Source organism: Phocoena sinus, chromosome 1 (assembly GCF_008692025.1).
Source record: "Phocoena sinus isolate mPhoSin1 chromosome 1, mPhoSin1.pri, whole genome shotgun sequence".
Lineage (NCBI taxonomy): Eukaryota > Metazoa > Chordata > Mammalia > Artiodactyla > Phocoenidae > Phocoena > Phocoena sinus.
Window position 1 is genome coordinate 15,201,432 of NC_045763.1, and position 13,612 is coordinate 15,215,043.

The 13,612-nt window shown below is 53.3% G+C and overlaps 1 protein-coding gene across 8 annotated transcripts in view; it reads right to left on the reverse strand.

The window, feature by feature from the left end:
* Positions 1-13,612, reverse strand: part of TMCO4 (transmembrane and coiled-coil domains 4) — a 93,208-nt gene that overhangs the window by 39,271 nt on the left and 40,325 nt on the right. For all 8 annotated transcript variants that reach the window (XR_004351171.1, XM_032641146.1, XM_032641163.1 and 5 more), the window contains 4 exons: positions 12,870-12,989; positions 8,545-8,709; positions 7,531-7,667; positions 5,766-5,850 (listed from right to left, as the gene is read on the reverse strand). Coding sequence is in view for 7 of the 8 variants with exons in the window: in XM_032641146.1 (XP_032497037.1) it covers positions 5,766-5,850; positions 7,531-7,667; positions 8,545-8,709; positions 12,870-12,989 (507 nt within the window). In the remaining variant the exon portion in view is untranslated. The remainder of the gene's footprint in view (positions 1-5,765; positions 5,851-7,530; positions 7,668-8,544; positions 8,710-12,869; positions 12,990-13,612) is intronic.

A 13,612-nucleotide genomic window follows, 5' to 3' on the forward strand; every position in this document is an offset into this window, starting at 1 on the left:
GGGTACCATCAATCGCTGGGGCTCTCGCCCAAGCATCCTCTGCCACACTCTGGCTTTCCATCAAGGTGTACGTCTATCCTGCAAGCGGTGAGGGAAGGTGGAGGAAGAGAGAAAAGTCCCTAGTTTGTAGATAAAGAACCTGAGGCTTCAGCTGAGAATTAATTACAGGGGCCAGAATCCAAGTAAGATGTTCTGGCTGGAGCACATGGTGGGAATACATTCACTGGCCCTTCATGGATGTTAGACATGTCCACGTGCCTTGCTCTGGCCAATGAAACATGAGTGAAAGTGATGTGTTACTTCCAGGTGAAAGTGTTTTAAGAGCCAGTGTCTCCTACTGAAGGAGGCTCCATTGGCCTGGATCTCTGAGTGACTATAAAGATCAGAACCCCCTGCCCACCCACAGTGGACAGATGGCACAAGTGAGAAATGAACCTTTGCTGTGTTACACTGCTAAGATTTGGGGGATGTTTGTTACTGCAGCATAACCTCACCTATCCTGACTGATACAATGTGAATGTTTATAACGTTAGAAAATTCACTTACAGACCACTCTCTGTTGGCTTTATCCCAGGTACAGGAGGCACAGAGGTGGGTCAGACACAATCTCTGCCCTCAAGGGGCTTGTAGTCTAGACATCCATTTGTAAGGAAGCTGCCCACACTGAACTTGAGGGAGGGGCAGGCCCGGGTGAGGGACACCTTGTGAATGGTTGCATATCCCCTAAGCAGTAACCCCCTGCTGTTTGCAACATGGCCCAAAAAGGAAATGAAGTTGTGAGATAGTTAATGCTACAGGCAGCTTTTCTTGGGGGAGGGGAAAAAAGGATGGGCTGCAGCTAGGAGGGGGCAGGGAGTGGGGGTAGGCTAGCTGAAGGATTCTGTACTCTGTGTGACTCTAGGATTTATTGCTACATTTCATTACTTGGTCTCAAGGAACCCAGAAAACAATTAGTGGATTCAACTGCATTAGAGTAATTCCTCTTTTGCATTCTCCTAACTCAGATAATGACAGCTTTCCTGCAATTAGGAGAGGGTCTCCTTGGTGTGCAGATTAATTGGGTGTTAAACAAGCAGGGCTGCCTGAAACCAGACAGCTGAGCTGGAATGAATTAGATGTGAAACAGCAGCTCCGGGCAAAGGGTGAATAATTCATTCACAACCACAGACAGCCAGCTGGAGACCTGAAGGTGCGCCATCAGTAACACAAGGCCAGGACTTGGAAGGGGGTTGTCTAGGAAGAGGGGGCAAGGCGGGTGTAGGAACAGAAAGGAACCAAAACTGTGGGCCCCCACTCTGGTGGGAGGCTGATTTTCCCTCAACAAGGTCCAGGGTCAAGGTCACCTATGTGTGTGTGTGTGTGTGCTCTAATCCTAGGTGCCAGCTCCCCGCCCTTTTTTTTTCTGGCCGTGCCGTGCATGGCTTGTGGGATCTTAGTTCTCAACCAGGGATCAAACCCAGGTGCTCGGCAGTGAAAGCGTGGAGTCCTAACCACTGGACCGCCAGGAAATTCCAAGCCAGCTCCCTTTTTTAAAGCTTAAGACAGATTTTAGCATAATATAAATGCTCAGTAAGAATTACCAGGCTCTTATATGCCAACATTTATATGCACTATTGCCTTTAATCCTTACAACCTTGATGGCAATACTATTATCATTCCCTGTGTTTCACACGAGTCACCTGGAGTTCAGAGCGGGTAGGTGAACCTAGCAGTGCGTGTGGGATTCAAACCAGATGCCCTGGCTCCACAGCCCACATATTTGCAGCACCTGAGCTGGGATCTTCTCGGTGGGGAAGAGCTGTGTGGCCCCGTCGCCTAATGACGCAAAGGCCTGCATCTGTGCCATCCTTCGAGCTGTGTCTGGTCCCCCGTCTGTTGATGGGTGGGGACCGGGTGGTAAGTGGTAAAGCCCTGAAGGCCAGAGGCTCCCTGGATGGCTGGCAAGAGGACACGGGGGATGACAGAGAAAGAGAACACAGGAAGAGGAGGGCCACGCTCAACACGCAGGAATGTGAGCCTCTTTATGAGTGTGTGTACGTCCATGTTTTTATTCATTTTACTTCCTGGTCTGGGTGGCCTTGGGCCCGTGCCCCCCAGGGGGCCGTCAGGGAGGCCATGCACAAGCGCCGAGCTCTCCAGGTTCAGGACCCCTCAGTTCCCCTCTGCACGTGGGTGTGTTTTGTTTCCAACTTCCCATTTCTATAAGCCACCAGGAGTTACATTACATAATCTCCGGAAAGGAAGAGGGAAACTGGGGAAATAAACGGCTCTGAGGCCTGGCATCAGGGGCTTGCCGTCCACCCGGAGGAGCTGAGAAGGCCAGCAGGGCAGGCAGGGTTAGACAGTGTGCCTGTGCCCCATGGCACGGGGAGCCTTCTTCTGCCCCAGAGAGAAAGCGGGCCCCAGCTCCCCCCACGTGAGAGCAGCTGCTGTTTACATCTGGAATAAGCCTCAGCCAGCTGAGGGGCAGACCCCTCCTTGGAGGGTTCTTGACCAAGGTCAAGGCAAAGGGTTACCAGGGTCCTTTATTACCGCCCGTCCAGACACAGGGTGGGATGGGATGTTATTAAGTAGGGGAAACTATCAGGCTGATCAAGAATACAGACTCTTGTTCAGTGTCTTCTGGCCGTGAGTTCCTCCTTCGGAAGGTGACCGGATGGGGAGAAAACCAGCTGCGCTTTTGGCCGCTGGGCTTCTATTCAGATTCCTACCCAATTCTTGTTATTTGGGAAGCTTCCCATCCGTTCAGGAGAGGCCCTTGGGGTCGGCTGAGTTGCTGCCGTGTGTGTGTGTGTGTGTGTGTGTGTGTGTGTGTGTGTGTGTGTGCGCGCGCACGCAAGACAATGTGTGCACGGGGGAGGGGGGTCAACCACAAGCTGCCCAGCACTGCCCACCCCCTGCCCCCACTGCCTCCCTCTGCAGGACTATGCTCAGCTGTTCATTCGTCCCACAATTCAGAGGCCGAGCGTCTAACCAGTCGGTTCCAGCACTTTAACCCGGCATTCGAGATCTGTGCCAGGCTCCTGTCCTAACCATTTCCCATATTCCACCTCGGTCCCCTCTCACAGGCTGCAGAAAAACTAGACTCAACGTTTTCAGACACTCTGAGAGCCCTTCCTCTTCCCTGCTGGCCGGACTCTCTGGAATTCCCCTCCCTCTAGATCCTCTGGAGGAGCCCCACCCACGTTCAAGGTCTGGGTCCTCTGCAAAGCATAGCACAGTTGTTACGAGCGAGGGCCCTGGAGCCGGACACCCGGGCGTCGAATCCTGGCTCTGGCTCTTAGGATCCGCCTGGCTTTCCCTCGCAGCCTCATTCAGTTTCTCATCCCAGAAGCAGGGAGAGTAACAACCTCCCAGGGGGTTGCCGGGAGACCGAGATCCTGCATAGTGCACGGCCCGGCACGTGGGGAGTCTGCACCAGGCTCTTGAGCCTGTCAGCCCGAAGTCAAGTCCACCCACCTTCCCGAGCTCTCAGAACGTGCCATGTGCCAGAGAGACGGTGGGGCACAGGCAGATCCCGCCTACCTGGAATTCACCATCTAACGTGTGCGCCAGAAAGTAGACACAAAATGACAAGCGCCTCCATCTGCACGACACTCACCATAGTTCCCCGTGCACAGTAGGTCCTCAGATTAGAGGAAGAAGCGTTTACTGAGTGAACCCAAATTGCAGCAGGTACTTTCACATTCATCGTCTCATTTTAATCTCTTGAAGAGCCTTCGAGGTAAGTGTACTAAGTCCCACGTTCAGATGAGGAAGCTGAGGCTCAGAGAGGTTAAGTGACTTGCCCAAGGTGCCACAGCTCGTCAGTGATGAAGCTGGGACCCAGATCCAGGTCTGCCTGATACCAAAGCCCCAGTTCTCAGTGGTGGGCTATGAAGAGCCAGGGCAGGGAGCAGTGGCCAGGAAAGAGGCGGGAAGGAAGCTGCTTTGAGAACCACCCTGCCAAAGGCTGAGGGCAGGAACATCTCCCTCCCATCAGTTTCCGGCCTCACTTGCTGGAGGCAGCTGATGGGCGACCTCAATTCCAATGGCCGTGTCCAAATGATCAATGGTAATTAATTCGTTCAGGAGGGGAACTGGAGACTTGGCTTGTACTAATGATCTGAAGTTAACATGTAATTTATGCTAACTGGAGCCAAAGACACGCCTTTGTCCCCCAGACCACGTCATCCAGGTGATAAGGAGCCTGGCAGATGGGTCTGCTGCGTGGACTGGGGGAAGGATGACCAGGAAAGGAGCAAAACGATGACAGCGCAGAGCGTGACAACTTTCCAGGGGCCTCCCTGGCGGCAACAGCTTTAGAGCGCAGGGGGCGAGTGCAGCTACCCCCAACACCAGCAGAGATACTTCAGCCTAAAAGCCGCTACAGGATGTGTTGACCAGGACCCAGCACTGGGCCGGCTGCCTGACCTCCATGCTCTCTGGCCTTTGACACTGCCCAGAGGTGACAAGCACCTCCTGTTGCAAATGGAGAGACCGACGTCCAGGGAGGCTGAGTCCTTACCCAACCCAGGCTCCCCAGGTGAGCAGGGGTAGGACTCAGACCCAGGTCTCGGCTGCCTGCAAAGCCCATGCCCTCCTTTATCCCCAAGTCAGAGTCTGGATCACCATTTGGCAAACATTTGCTCCCCTCGTCCTCCGCTGTGGACAGAAGGAGCGTAAGGGGCAGCGGGGACTGCCCACCCCACTGGCCTAGGGCTTGGCTGTCACTTGCTTGGACCAGCAAAATGTGTGTTAAAGACTGCTGAAAATTCTTTGCTACTTCCCCCCATCCAGAGAAGGAATTCTCTCTCCTGCTGCTGTGCTACAACAGGAGAGAGGTTAGCCCGGGTCCCACGCACGGTGGACCACCCCAAGTGCCCTGAGCTCTGCACCTCACCCCCCTAACCCCTTGCTATGGCAGCCCCTGGTGACAGATCTGCCTCAAACCGGCCTTCAGTCCTGGAGGCCTCACCGACCCAAGAGCAGGGTAGGGGCCCTCAAGTTTTCCGCTGCATCAACACTGAAAGTATGTGTTCGGATGGCAAGACACACTCCCAAAGGTGTCTGTAGTGGGTTGAATGGTGGCCCCGTCAAAAGATGTGTCCATTCAGAACCTGTGAGTGAGACCTTACTTGGAAAAGACCCTCCACTAAACAGTATTCCACTTCTGCAGGAGCTCTGTGGCAAAGGCTACCAGTCACCACCCTACACCCATTCTCCCTCTGTCCTTGGTAACAGGTGTTGGAAAAGGCGTCTTTGCAGATGTAATTAAATCACACAAATGTAATTAGGGAGGGATCCTGAGATGAGGTCATCCTGGATTTGAGCGGGCCCTAAAGCCACTGACACTGTCCTTAGGTGAGAAGAGATGACACAAAGGAGAAGGTGATGTGAAGACGAGGCAGGATGGAACGTGGCGTCTGCAAGCCTAGGACTGCCGGCCCCCACCAGAAGCTGGAAGAGGCGCGGCTCTCCGCTAGAGCCTTCAGAGGGAGCGCGGCCTTGCCAACACCCCGATTTCGGACTCTTCCACTCCCCTCCCACTCAAGAACCCGCATCAGAACGCAAAGGCCGTTTTTATAAGACTGTCTCACACCCACTCTAATTTACGTACGGAAGAAATAAACAATTTTCCAAATGACTGTTTTTTCTTTTTAAGCTGTTTTAAACTCTAAGATCTGGGAACACGGTCACAAGACTCGCGACCTCTAGTGCAGAACCTCTGGCCTGGGGGAAGGACTCCGGAAGTGTTTTCACCTGTGACAATGGGCCAGCCTTACCTTTCTCCTGAGCCATCTCTTGCAGACAGAAGTAGATGACTCTGGCTCCCAGGCTGAAGCCAATCAAGGTGACAGGCCGCTGGCCCTGGGGGAGAAAGGACACAGGTGTTGGGGGCATGGTGCACAGCCAGTTCTAGAAAAACATCAGCCCCGATGACGGTGGCCCTTGCACACTTCCCAGCACCTGCCTCCCGCTTAATGAATCACGCCTGTGCTATTCCCGGCCCCAGGCTCTGATGTCTCCATCAGGAGAGTCTGGGCCTTCATTTATGCAGGAGGGCACCTGCTCAGGAACCGGCTTCTTCCCAGGTTGACAGGCAGCATCTGGCTGGGTTAATTCCCTGGTTTTATCTCAAACCACTACCCAGTGGCCGTTGCTCCTTCCCCATCTACCTGTGGCAAATGACTGCAGTGAAGCGGGGCCCTTCTGGAGCCGAGAGAGGAGGCGGGAGGTACCCCGGGTGTGATGGGGGAAAAAGGCAAAGAGTCACATGGTGGGGGGGACACAACTGTTCTGTTCCTAGATAGGAAGTGGGGACATGAAATATTGGCCTTATGCTATAAGAGGAGGTTGTAAGTTAGATGCAAAGAGGAATTTTCTGACTCAAGAACTTGTAGGAGGGGCTTCCCTGGTGGCGCCATGGTTGAGAGTCTGCCTGCCGATGCAGGGGACACGGGTTCGTGCCCTGGTCCGGGAAGATCCCACATGCCGCGGAGCGGCTAGGCCCATGAGCCATGGCTGCTGAGCCTGCGCGTCCGGAGCCTGTGCTCTGCAATGGGAGAGGCCACAACAGTGAGAGACCCGCTTACCAAAAAAAAAAAAAAAAAAAAAAACTTGTAGGAAAGGCAACTTGAAAAAGAAAGTCATGAGAAGTATTTGGGTACAACTTCTACGTGGAGGGAGAGGGCAGATGAGTTCCAAAGGTCCAGCTGGTCTCAGTACTCCATTCCTTTCCCTTGCTTTTGGGCCGGTATATGTACCCACCCTCCCCCCCACATCCATCTACTGCCATGGAAGACCCTCCATTAAACAATATTCCAATTCTGCAGGAACTCTGTGGCAAAGGCTACCAGTCATCACCCTACACCCATTCTCCCTCTGTCCTTGGTAACAGAACACCTGAGTTTTTCTGGGCCCACAGCTACCCAGCCAAAAATGAAGTTTCTCCAACTGCCCTGTAGCCAGGGATAGCTGCAGGGCTGAGTCCCGGCCAAGGGATGTGAAAGGCCCTTCACTTCTACTTTCCTGCCTCGGACTGTCTGGAATGTGGATGGAACCCTAACCGTTTTACGTGGTATTTGGGCCACTGGAGATCTGCTCAGAGGGTAGCTCTATACTTCGGGAAAGGAAGAGCTGGCCTTGTCCACACCTGCAGAGGCCTGTTAGCTTTCACCTGATTGCTTGCTAGAGATGCACGGTCTGTAATTCTTACTGGTCCATCCTAGGACACTTTTTATCTTTTTGGCCACGCTGCGCTGCTTGTGGGACCTTAGTTCCCTGACCAGGGATAGAACCCGTGGCCCCTGCAGTGGAAGCATGGAGTCTTAACCACTGGACCGCCAGGGAAGTCCCCCTAGGGTGCTTTTATGACTTGAACTGGAGGAGCAATGACGACCACCCCCCAGCCCCCCCAAAGCCACTGGGCTACCCCCACGTGGGCTTGTCTCAGGTATGACGTCTGTGCACAAGTCAGCCCCCATGCTTCCCTGCTTCCTCGCCCCCTGCCCGCTCCCCCCACTCCCCGCCCCAGCTATTCCCAGGTACCTGCTGCCGGGAGAGCAGAATGTGGGCCAGGTGCTTGCCAACCTCTGCTGATCGATGGAGACACACCCCCCAGGGGTTGTCGATGACATTGGCAACACTGAGGAGTGAGGCTGGCCAGGTCAGGGCAGCCACAAGGCCTGGGGAGGAGGGACATCGGTGATGAAGGCCGTGGTGGCAGGGGCGGAGGGGGGGGGGGTCCTTCTAGGGAAGTGATTGGCTGGCTAATGGATGCCAGAGTGAATACATCCAGAGTCTCTAACTTGGAATCTGTAAGTTTTCCATGTGTGGTCAAACTGCTAAGTAGTACAGAAGAAAACTGAAGCTCACGCATTTCTGATACATGGCCTAGATCCCTTATGTTTAAGTATCTGCCATGTGTGAGATTCCAGAGATGGCCCCAGTTTGTCACTCCACCCTGTATCCTCCCACTTGGCCTCATAACTCTGTCTGCAATGTCCCCTGCTCCTGCCCTGCCCATCCACTCTAGGCTCAATCATGTGACTTGCTTTGGCCAATGAGATGTTACTGGATGCGAGGCTTGAAATGGACTTGTGCCTCTACTGCACTTCTGTTGTGGGTGTGGGATAGCCTGCGATCCCAGGACGGGGAGGAGAGACAAATGGAGCAGAGCCGAGTTGCCCTGGTTGCCCCAGGCAAGGCTGGCCTAGATCAGTGGACAGTCAGCTGACCCACAGATGCATAAGCAGGCCCAGCAGAGGTCAGCCAAATGAAGCCTCAACACTTCTGAGCTACTGTGATAAGTGGTTGTTATTTTAAGTCACTGGGTTATGGGGTTGTTTGTTATGCAGCAATTGCTAACTGACACACTCTGTGATAACGTGATGGGCTGTTTATCTGTCTCCTCCCTATAAGGATCATAAACTTCGCCTCTCTGTGTTCTTGGAGACCAGCACCGTGCCTGGCTCACTGGGGGCCTCAGACATGCAAAGGTACAGAACCAGTGTGGCTTGGGAGTGGTGGGAATGCTGCTGGTGGGGGTGAGGGGAGGCTTACCAGACAACACTGTGTATTTCAGGGCCTCCTGGGCCACCATGTTGGCAAGACCACTGAGGATGGTCTCCAGGGCGTTGCCAAGCTCCATCAGGTACGTGGCCTCCCAAGCCAGACAGTACTGCTCACGGCTGTGGGCCAGGGCAGCCCATGGGGCGCTGAAGGTGCCTGGGGAGAGCACAAGTAGATGGGGTCTCTCCTGTGACAGAGCAGGCCTCTCACCCTTTCCCAGAGAGTCGGCGACAGGGGCCCACTCACCCTTGCGGGGAGACAAGAGGCCCACCCCCGCCACTGAATGGCAGCTGATAGCAGAGCAGACGCGCTCCCAGGCAGAGCACAGGGCCGCGCTGTGAGACAGCAGGCTGGGGCTCGAGACCCAGCTCCTGCATTCATTGGCAGTTGGGCGACACCGGGCACCCTGGGTCACTATCCCACACTAAGCCTCACTTTGCTTAGCTGTCAAGTCAGCAGACTAGTATTTATCTCTTTTCATAGAGTAGTTATAAGAACTAAGTATTCCAACTACTGTGTGTGTAAAGTGTTATTTTCTCTCACTCTGCAGTAACTCTGGCATCGAGGATGCTAAGAGCACACGAGAGGAACACACGGGGCCACGAGCAGCTTGCTCCCTGAACCGGCTGCATCTCAGTCAACAAACACTGCCTGGGAAATAGTCTGCAAATCTGGAGCAGAGGTGTTTGAGCCCAGCTCTGCCATGAGCTTGCCGGCTCACCCGATTTTTCTGAGCCTCAATTTTCTCACTTAGGGACTGGAAATGGGAGGATGATGACAGTACTAACCACGTGACCAACGTCAAGCAGGAAAGTAAAACCATGACTGTCTGCCTCCCTCCCTCCCTCCCTCCCTCCCTCCTAGTCCTTCCTCTGCCTTGAGGATGTTGTCACCTCGCCAGCAGGACTCTCAGGCCCCCTGTGACCTGGCCCCTGCCTCCTTCACAGCCTCATCATCCATCAGGTTACCCTCCAGAAACACATGCTTTTGATTTTGTTTGTTCACTCGTTCATTCATTCATACCACAAACCTTAACTGAGCACCTAGACTATGCCAGGCCAGGCGCTTGACCCTGAGGATACAGACACCCATCATCGTAGGAAACGTTTAGTGAGCAAGTACTAAGTGCTGGGCAGCTCTGTGCTGAGGGATTTCCCATGCACTCTCTGATTTACCTCAACACAGCCTCTGAAATGGGGCCCCACAATTAGCCTCATTTTATAGCTGAGGAGACTGAGCCATCCAGATAAAGTGCTCTCAGCCTGGGGAGCGAGAGGGCCATGCAAACATCATGTAGTCACTCATTTCTGGGCCGTGGGACCATCGAGGGGCCCCATGCATTTCTGCCCATGGTCCGAGTGACCTTCCACCCTTACTTGTCTCTGAGCTTCCAGCTCGCTCGCCTTATCCCCGGGGAAGCTTCCCGGCCCCTTTGGCAAGGGGGATCTAACGCACCTTGCACTTTTGCGTCCTGAGTTCTCGTCACAGTCTGCAATTATCCATTTATTTTTGTGTCATCTGTTTAGTGCACGTCTGTCCTGCAGTCTGTCTGCCAAGCACTCGATTCCCAAAGCCTCATGAAAACAGGATGAATGAATGAACAGTGGAGCCAGCTTCCCAGAGGCTTCGGGTTCTGGCTCAGCCACATGCCTCGACCTGCCCAACCCGAAGGCCTCGTCCCTACCCGAGGGTGCTCTGCTGACATGCAGACCACTGAGGGGCTGCTCCCCGCTCTGCAGAGAGTCTGTCACAGGTCTGCAGCAGCTCAGGGATTAACTGTCTCTAGTTATGGAGGAGGAGACGGCCAGCCCGAGACAGGATGTGGGCACAGATATTGTGTTTGTGTGTGTGTGTGTGTGTGTGTATGTGTGTGTGTGTGGTGGGCTCTGGACCCAGCTTGGCAGCTTTATGGTTGCAAGACTCACAAGCAAAGCACGCTGCCCTTCTGAGCCTGTTTCTACACCTGTTAAAATGGAATGATGGCAGGCATCTGACTCACAGGTGTTGTGGGGATCACGTGAGAGGCTGCACGAAAAGCATTATGTAAACTGTAAAGTGCAGTACTGCATTCTATCACCCTGTGGCCAAGAACATGGGCTACGGAGCCAGACAGAACGGGGGTGAGTCGTGCCCCAGTTCCTGACTAGCGAGGCGACCCTAGGCAGCCCTTATCAGCCTCGGTTTCCTCATCTGTAAAATGGGGGTGATAATGATGCCCACATCCGTGGCTTGAAGTGAGGGACTAAGTGAGCCAATGCGTGCAAAAATGCCTGGCTTAGTGGTGAGCTACAAAGCCATAATCATGATTACAAACAATCCTATTTAATAAAGGGGCGGGCCCAAGAAAGCCCATACATTCCCATCGCACACAGAAGCAAGCCTGTGATGACACGAGACTTCTTTCCTGGCCATCAAGGAGGCAGGACAAGGTGACTCATTTCCCTCCTGAACTCCATTCACCTACCTTGGTTACATTTCTTGTAACCACCGCCTCTGCCTAGGGAGCATATTGCACGATAATGGCCCCCCCGCCCCCCCTCCCCCGGCCCCCACCGCAAATGAACTTGATTTTGCCCTGGGGCCAGCCCAGCAAGGGGGTGGGTAAAACAACCATAAGGGCTTTGCTTTCCACACTGGTCAGAACTGCAAATTCCTTCACTTAGACTCTTGCTCCTTCCTTCCTGTCTCAGTCTTTCTGTAGCATGGATGGTATCATGAAACAAATGAAGAGAAACCCGTGAACTCTGGGTCAGGAGACCTGGGTTCGAATCCTGCATGTGCCACCTGTCTGCCATGTGATCCCTCTAGGTTTCCTCTTCGTCCAGATCAGGATAAGAACAGCCCTCACCTCAGAGCATGGATGAGGGTCACTCGAGGTAACGTACATCAGGCTCCTAGTGTGTGGGTGAAATGCCTGACTCATGGTGCTAGGTGCTCAGTCACTGTTCGAGAGTCCCCTGTTTGGGGACTGGCCCCGGTGCGCACATACCAATAAGACTCTGGCGCCCAGTAATGCCTCTCAACAGAGCCTGGGCATTTTCTCACCTGCTTCCTCCTGTGCTGTTTAGAAAAGCTGTGGCTTCTGCCCTCGGATCCCAGCAATTTGGGAACCCAGGAGGCTCTGAGCTTGTGTATTTGGTCAGGACGCTCCAGACTCCCCGGCCCACCCTGTTCTCTCTCTGATTGACGACCTGCTTGCTGAGCCTCACATTGAGCACTTGCAAAAGTGAGCCAACAGTAAGCGGACCATGACCTTATTCCTCAGTGCCACCCTGGTTAGAATCCCCCCAAAACACACACGTTCAAATTAGAGCAGTAAAGGGAAATAACGTTTGTGGAATGTCACTAAAAACCAGGTGCTTTCCACACGTTACCTCGTTTAATTTAATCTTTGTAAGTGCCCTGAAAGGCAAGGATAATTTGTTCTACTTTACAAATGAAGCAGCCAAGGCACAGAGAGGTGAAGTAAATTGCTTGAGGTCACACAGCCAAGATGTACTGATTTCTCACCTATGTGTTGAAACTCCTTTGCTATTTTCCACTTGCTCTGAGGATAAACTCAAACTCCTCGCCACAGCTCACATGCTCCTGTGTGATCCGGTGTCACCCACACTCCTGTCTTCTAGCTCCTTGCTCAAGCCATCCTGTGCTTCTCTTGCACCACTAGGCCTTTCTACATGCTGCCCTTTTGCTTGGTATTCACTTCTTTCTCCTTCCTTCTCTGGCTACTTCCCAGCCAGTCCTTAGCCTAAATGCCACTTCCTCCAATAACTTTTCCCTCACTCCCCAGAAGCTCTCTGTGCTTCCCCTATCGTGCCTTCCATAAAGCTTCCCTGTAATTACTTGCTCAATGATCCGTCTTCTGCCTTGGACCATATGTTCCACGGGAGCAGAGGCCATGACTGTGCTGCTCACCACTGAATTCCTAGGACCTGGCTCAGTGTCTGGTACATGCTCTATAAACTCTGTGGAAAGGATGGGTTGATGGGTGGGTAGGTGGGTGGTTAAATGGGTGAATGGATGGATGGATAGATAGGTAGCTGCATGGGTGAATGGATGGATGGATGGATAGATGGATGGATAGTTGGATGGATGGATGAACAGATGATGGATGGGTGGATGGGAAGACAGATGTGGGATAAAGTCATCTCACCTCTCCGAGTCTCAGTTTCCTCCTCTGAAGAATAGGTCCCCCCTACCCACCCCCTAAAGACATACACAGGCAAGAGCCTAGGCCAGGGTCTGGCCCACAGCAACAGACCCAGCTCAGCCAACATCCACCCGCTTCTACATTCTTTTCTGCCCCTGGTCCTCACGGTATTTGCCAGATGCCAGCCATCCCGTGATGGCGATGGTGATGTGTAGCTGCCTGCCTTCTGTCAGAGGCAGAAACGTGAACTCTTCAATGGCCCCGACACGCTTCTTCATCTTGTATCCTAAAGACCCAGATACAAAAGTGAGAATGGGGGTCACTGGGGACCCTGGGGAATGTTAGAGTGGCTCTGTGTACTCACACACTCACAGTGACTGCCAACCGTGTGCCCTGTCCCTTGACAAACGTCTCGTTTTTGAACTCATTAAGGTCGGTGCCATTATCGTCCTGACTACAGATGAAGGTAACAGGTTTCCAAAGGCTGGCTAGCCCCCAACTGGCAGAGCTGGGGTTGAAACTCAGAGCCCAAGCTCATAACCACCGCTCTGGCCTGATTCAATGGGTACTACATCTTTTTCCCGCCCACGAACTTCAGGAGTGTAACACACTCCTCTCAGTGAAAGTGGTTTGAGCTGATCAAGATTCTCAATGTGGGAAGCAACATGCCACTTAACAGGAAACTCTGTGTGACTGGGGAGCTACTGACACATATGATTTGGAAACACTCCCCCAAGGGATGCTGGTAAATGAGGGGTAGCCATGTGTCCTCTTACAAGAAGAAGCTCAACCGTCTCTGAGGCAGCCTGCCTGGAAACTTCTTAGATGGTGACAAGCAGGTCCAATCAGACCCTTTCTAAGAAGTCTACACCAGGTGCAGTTTCTCAAACTCAGCCTTCTCCCGAGCCA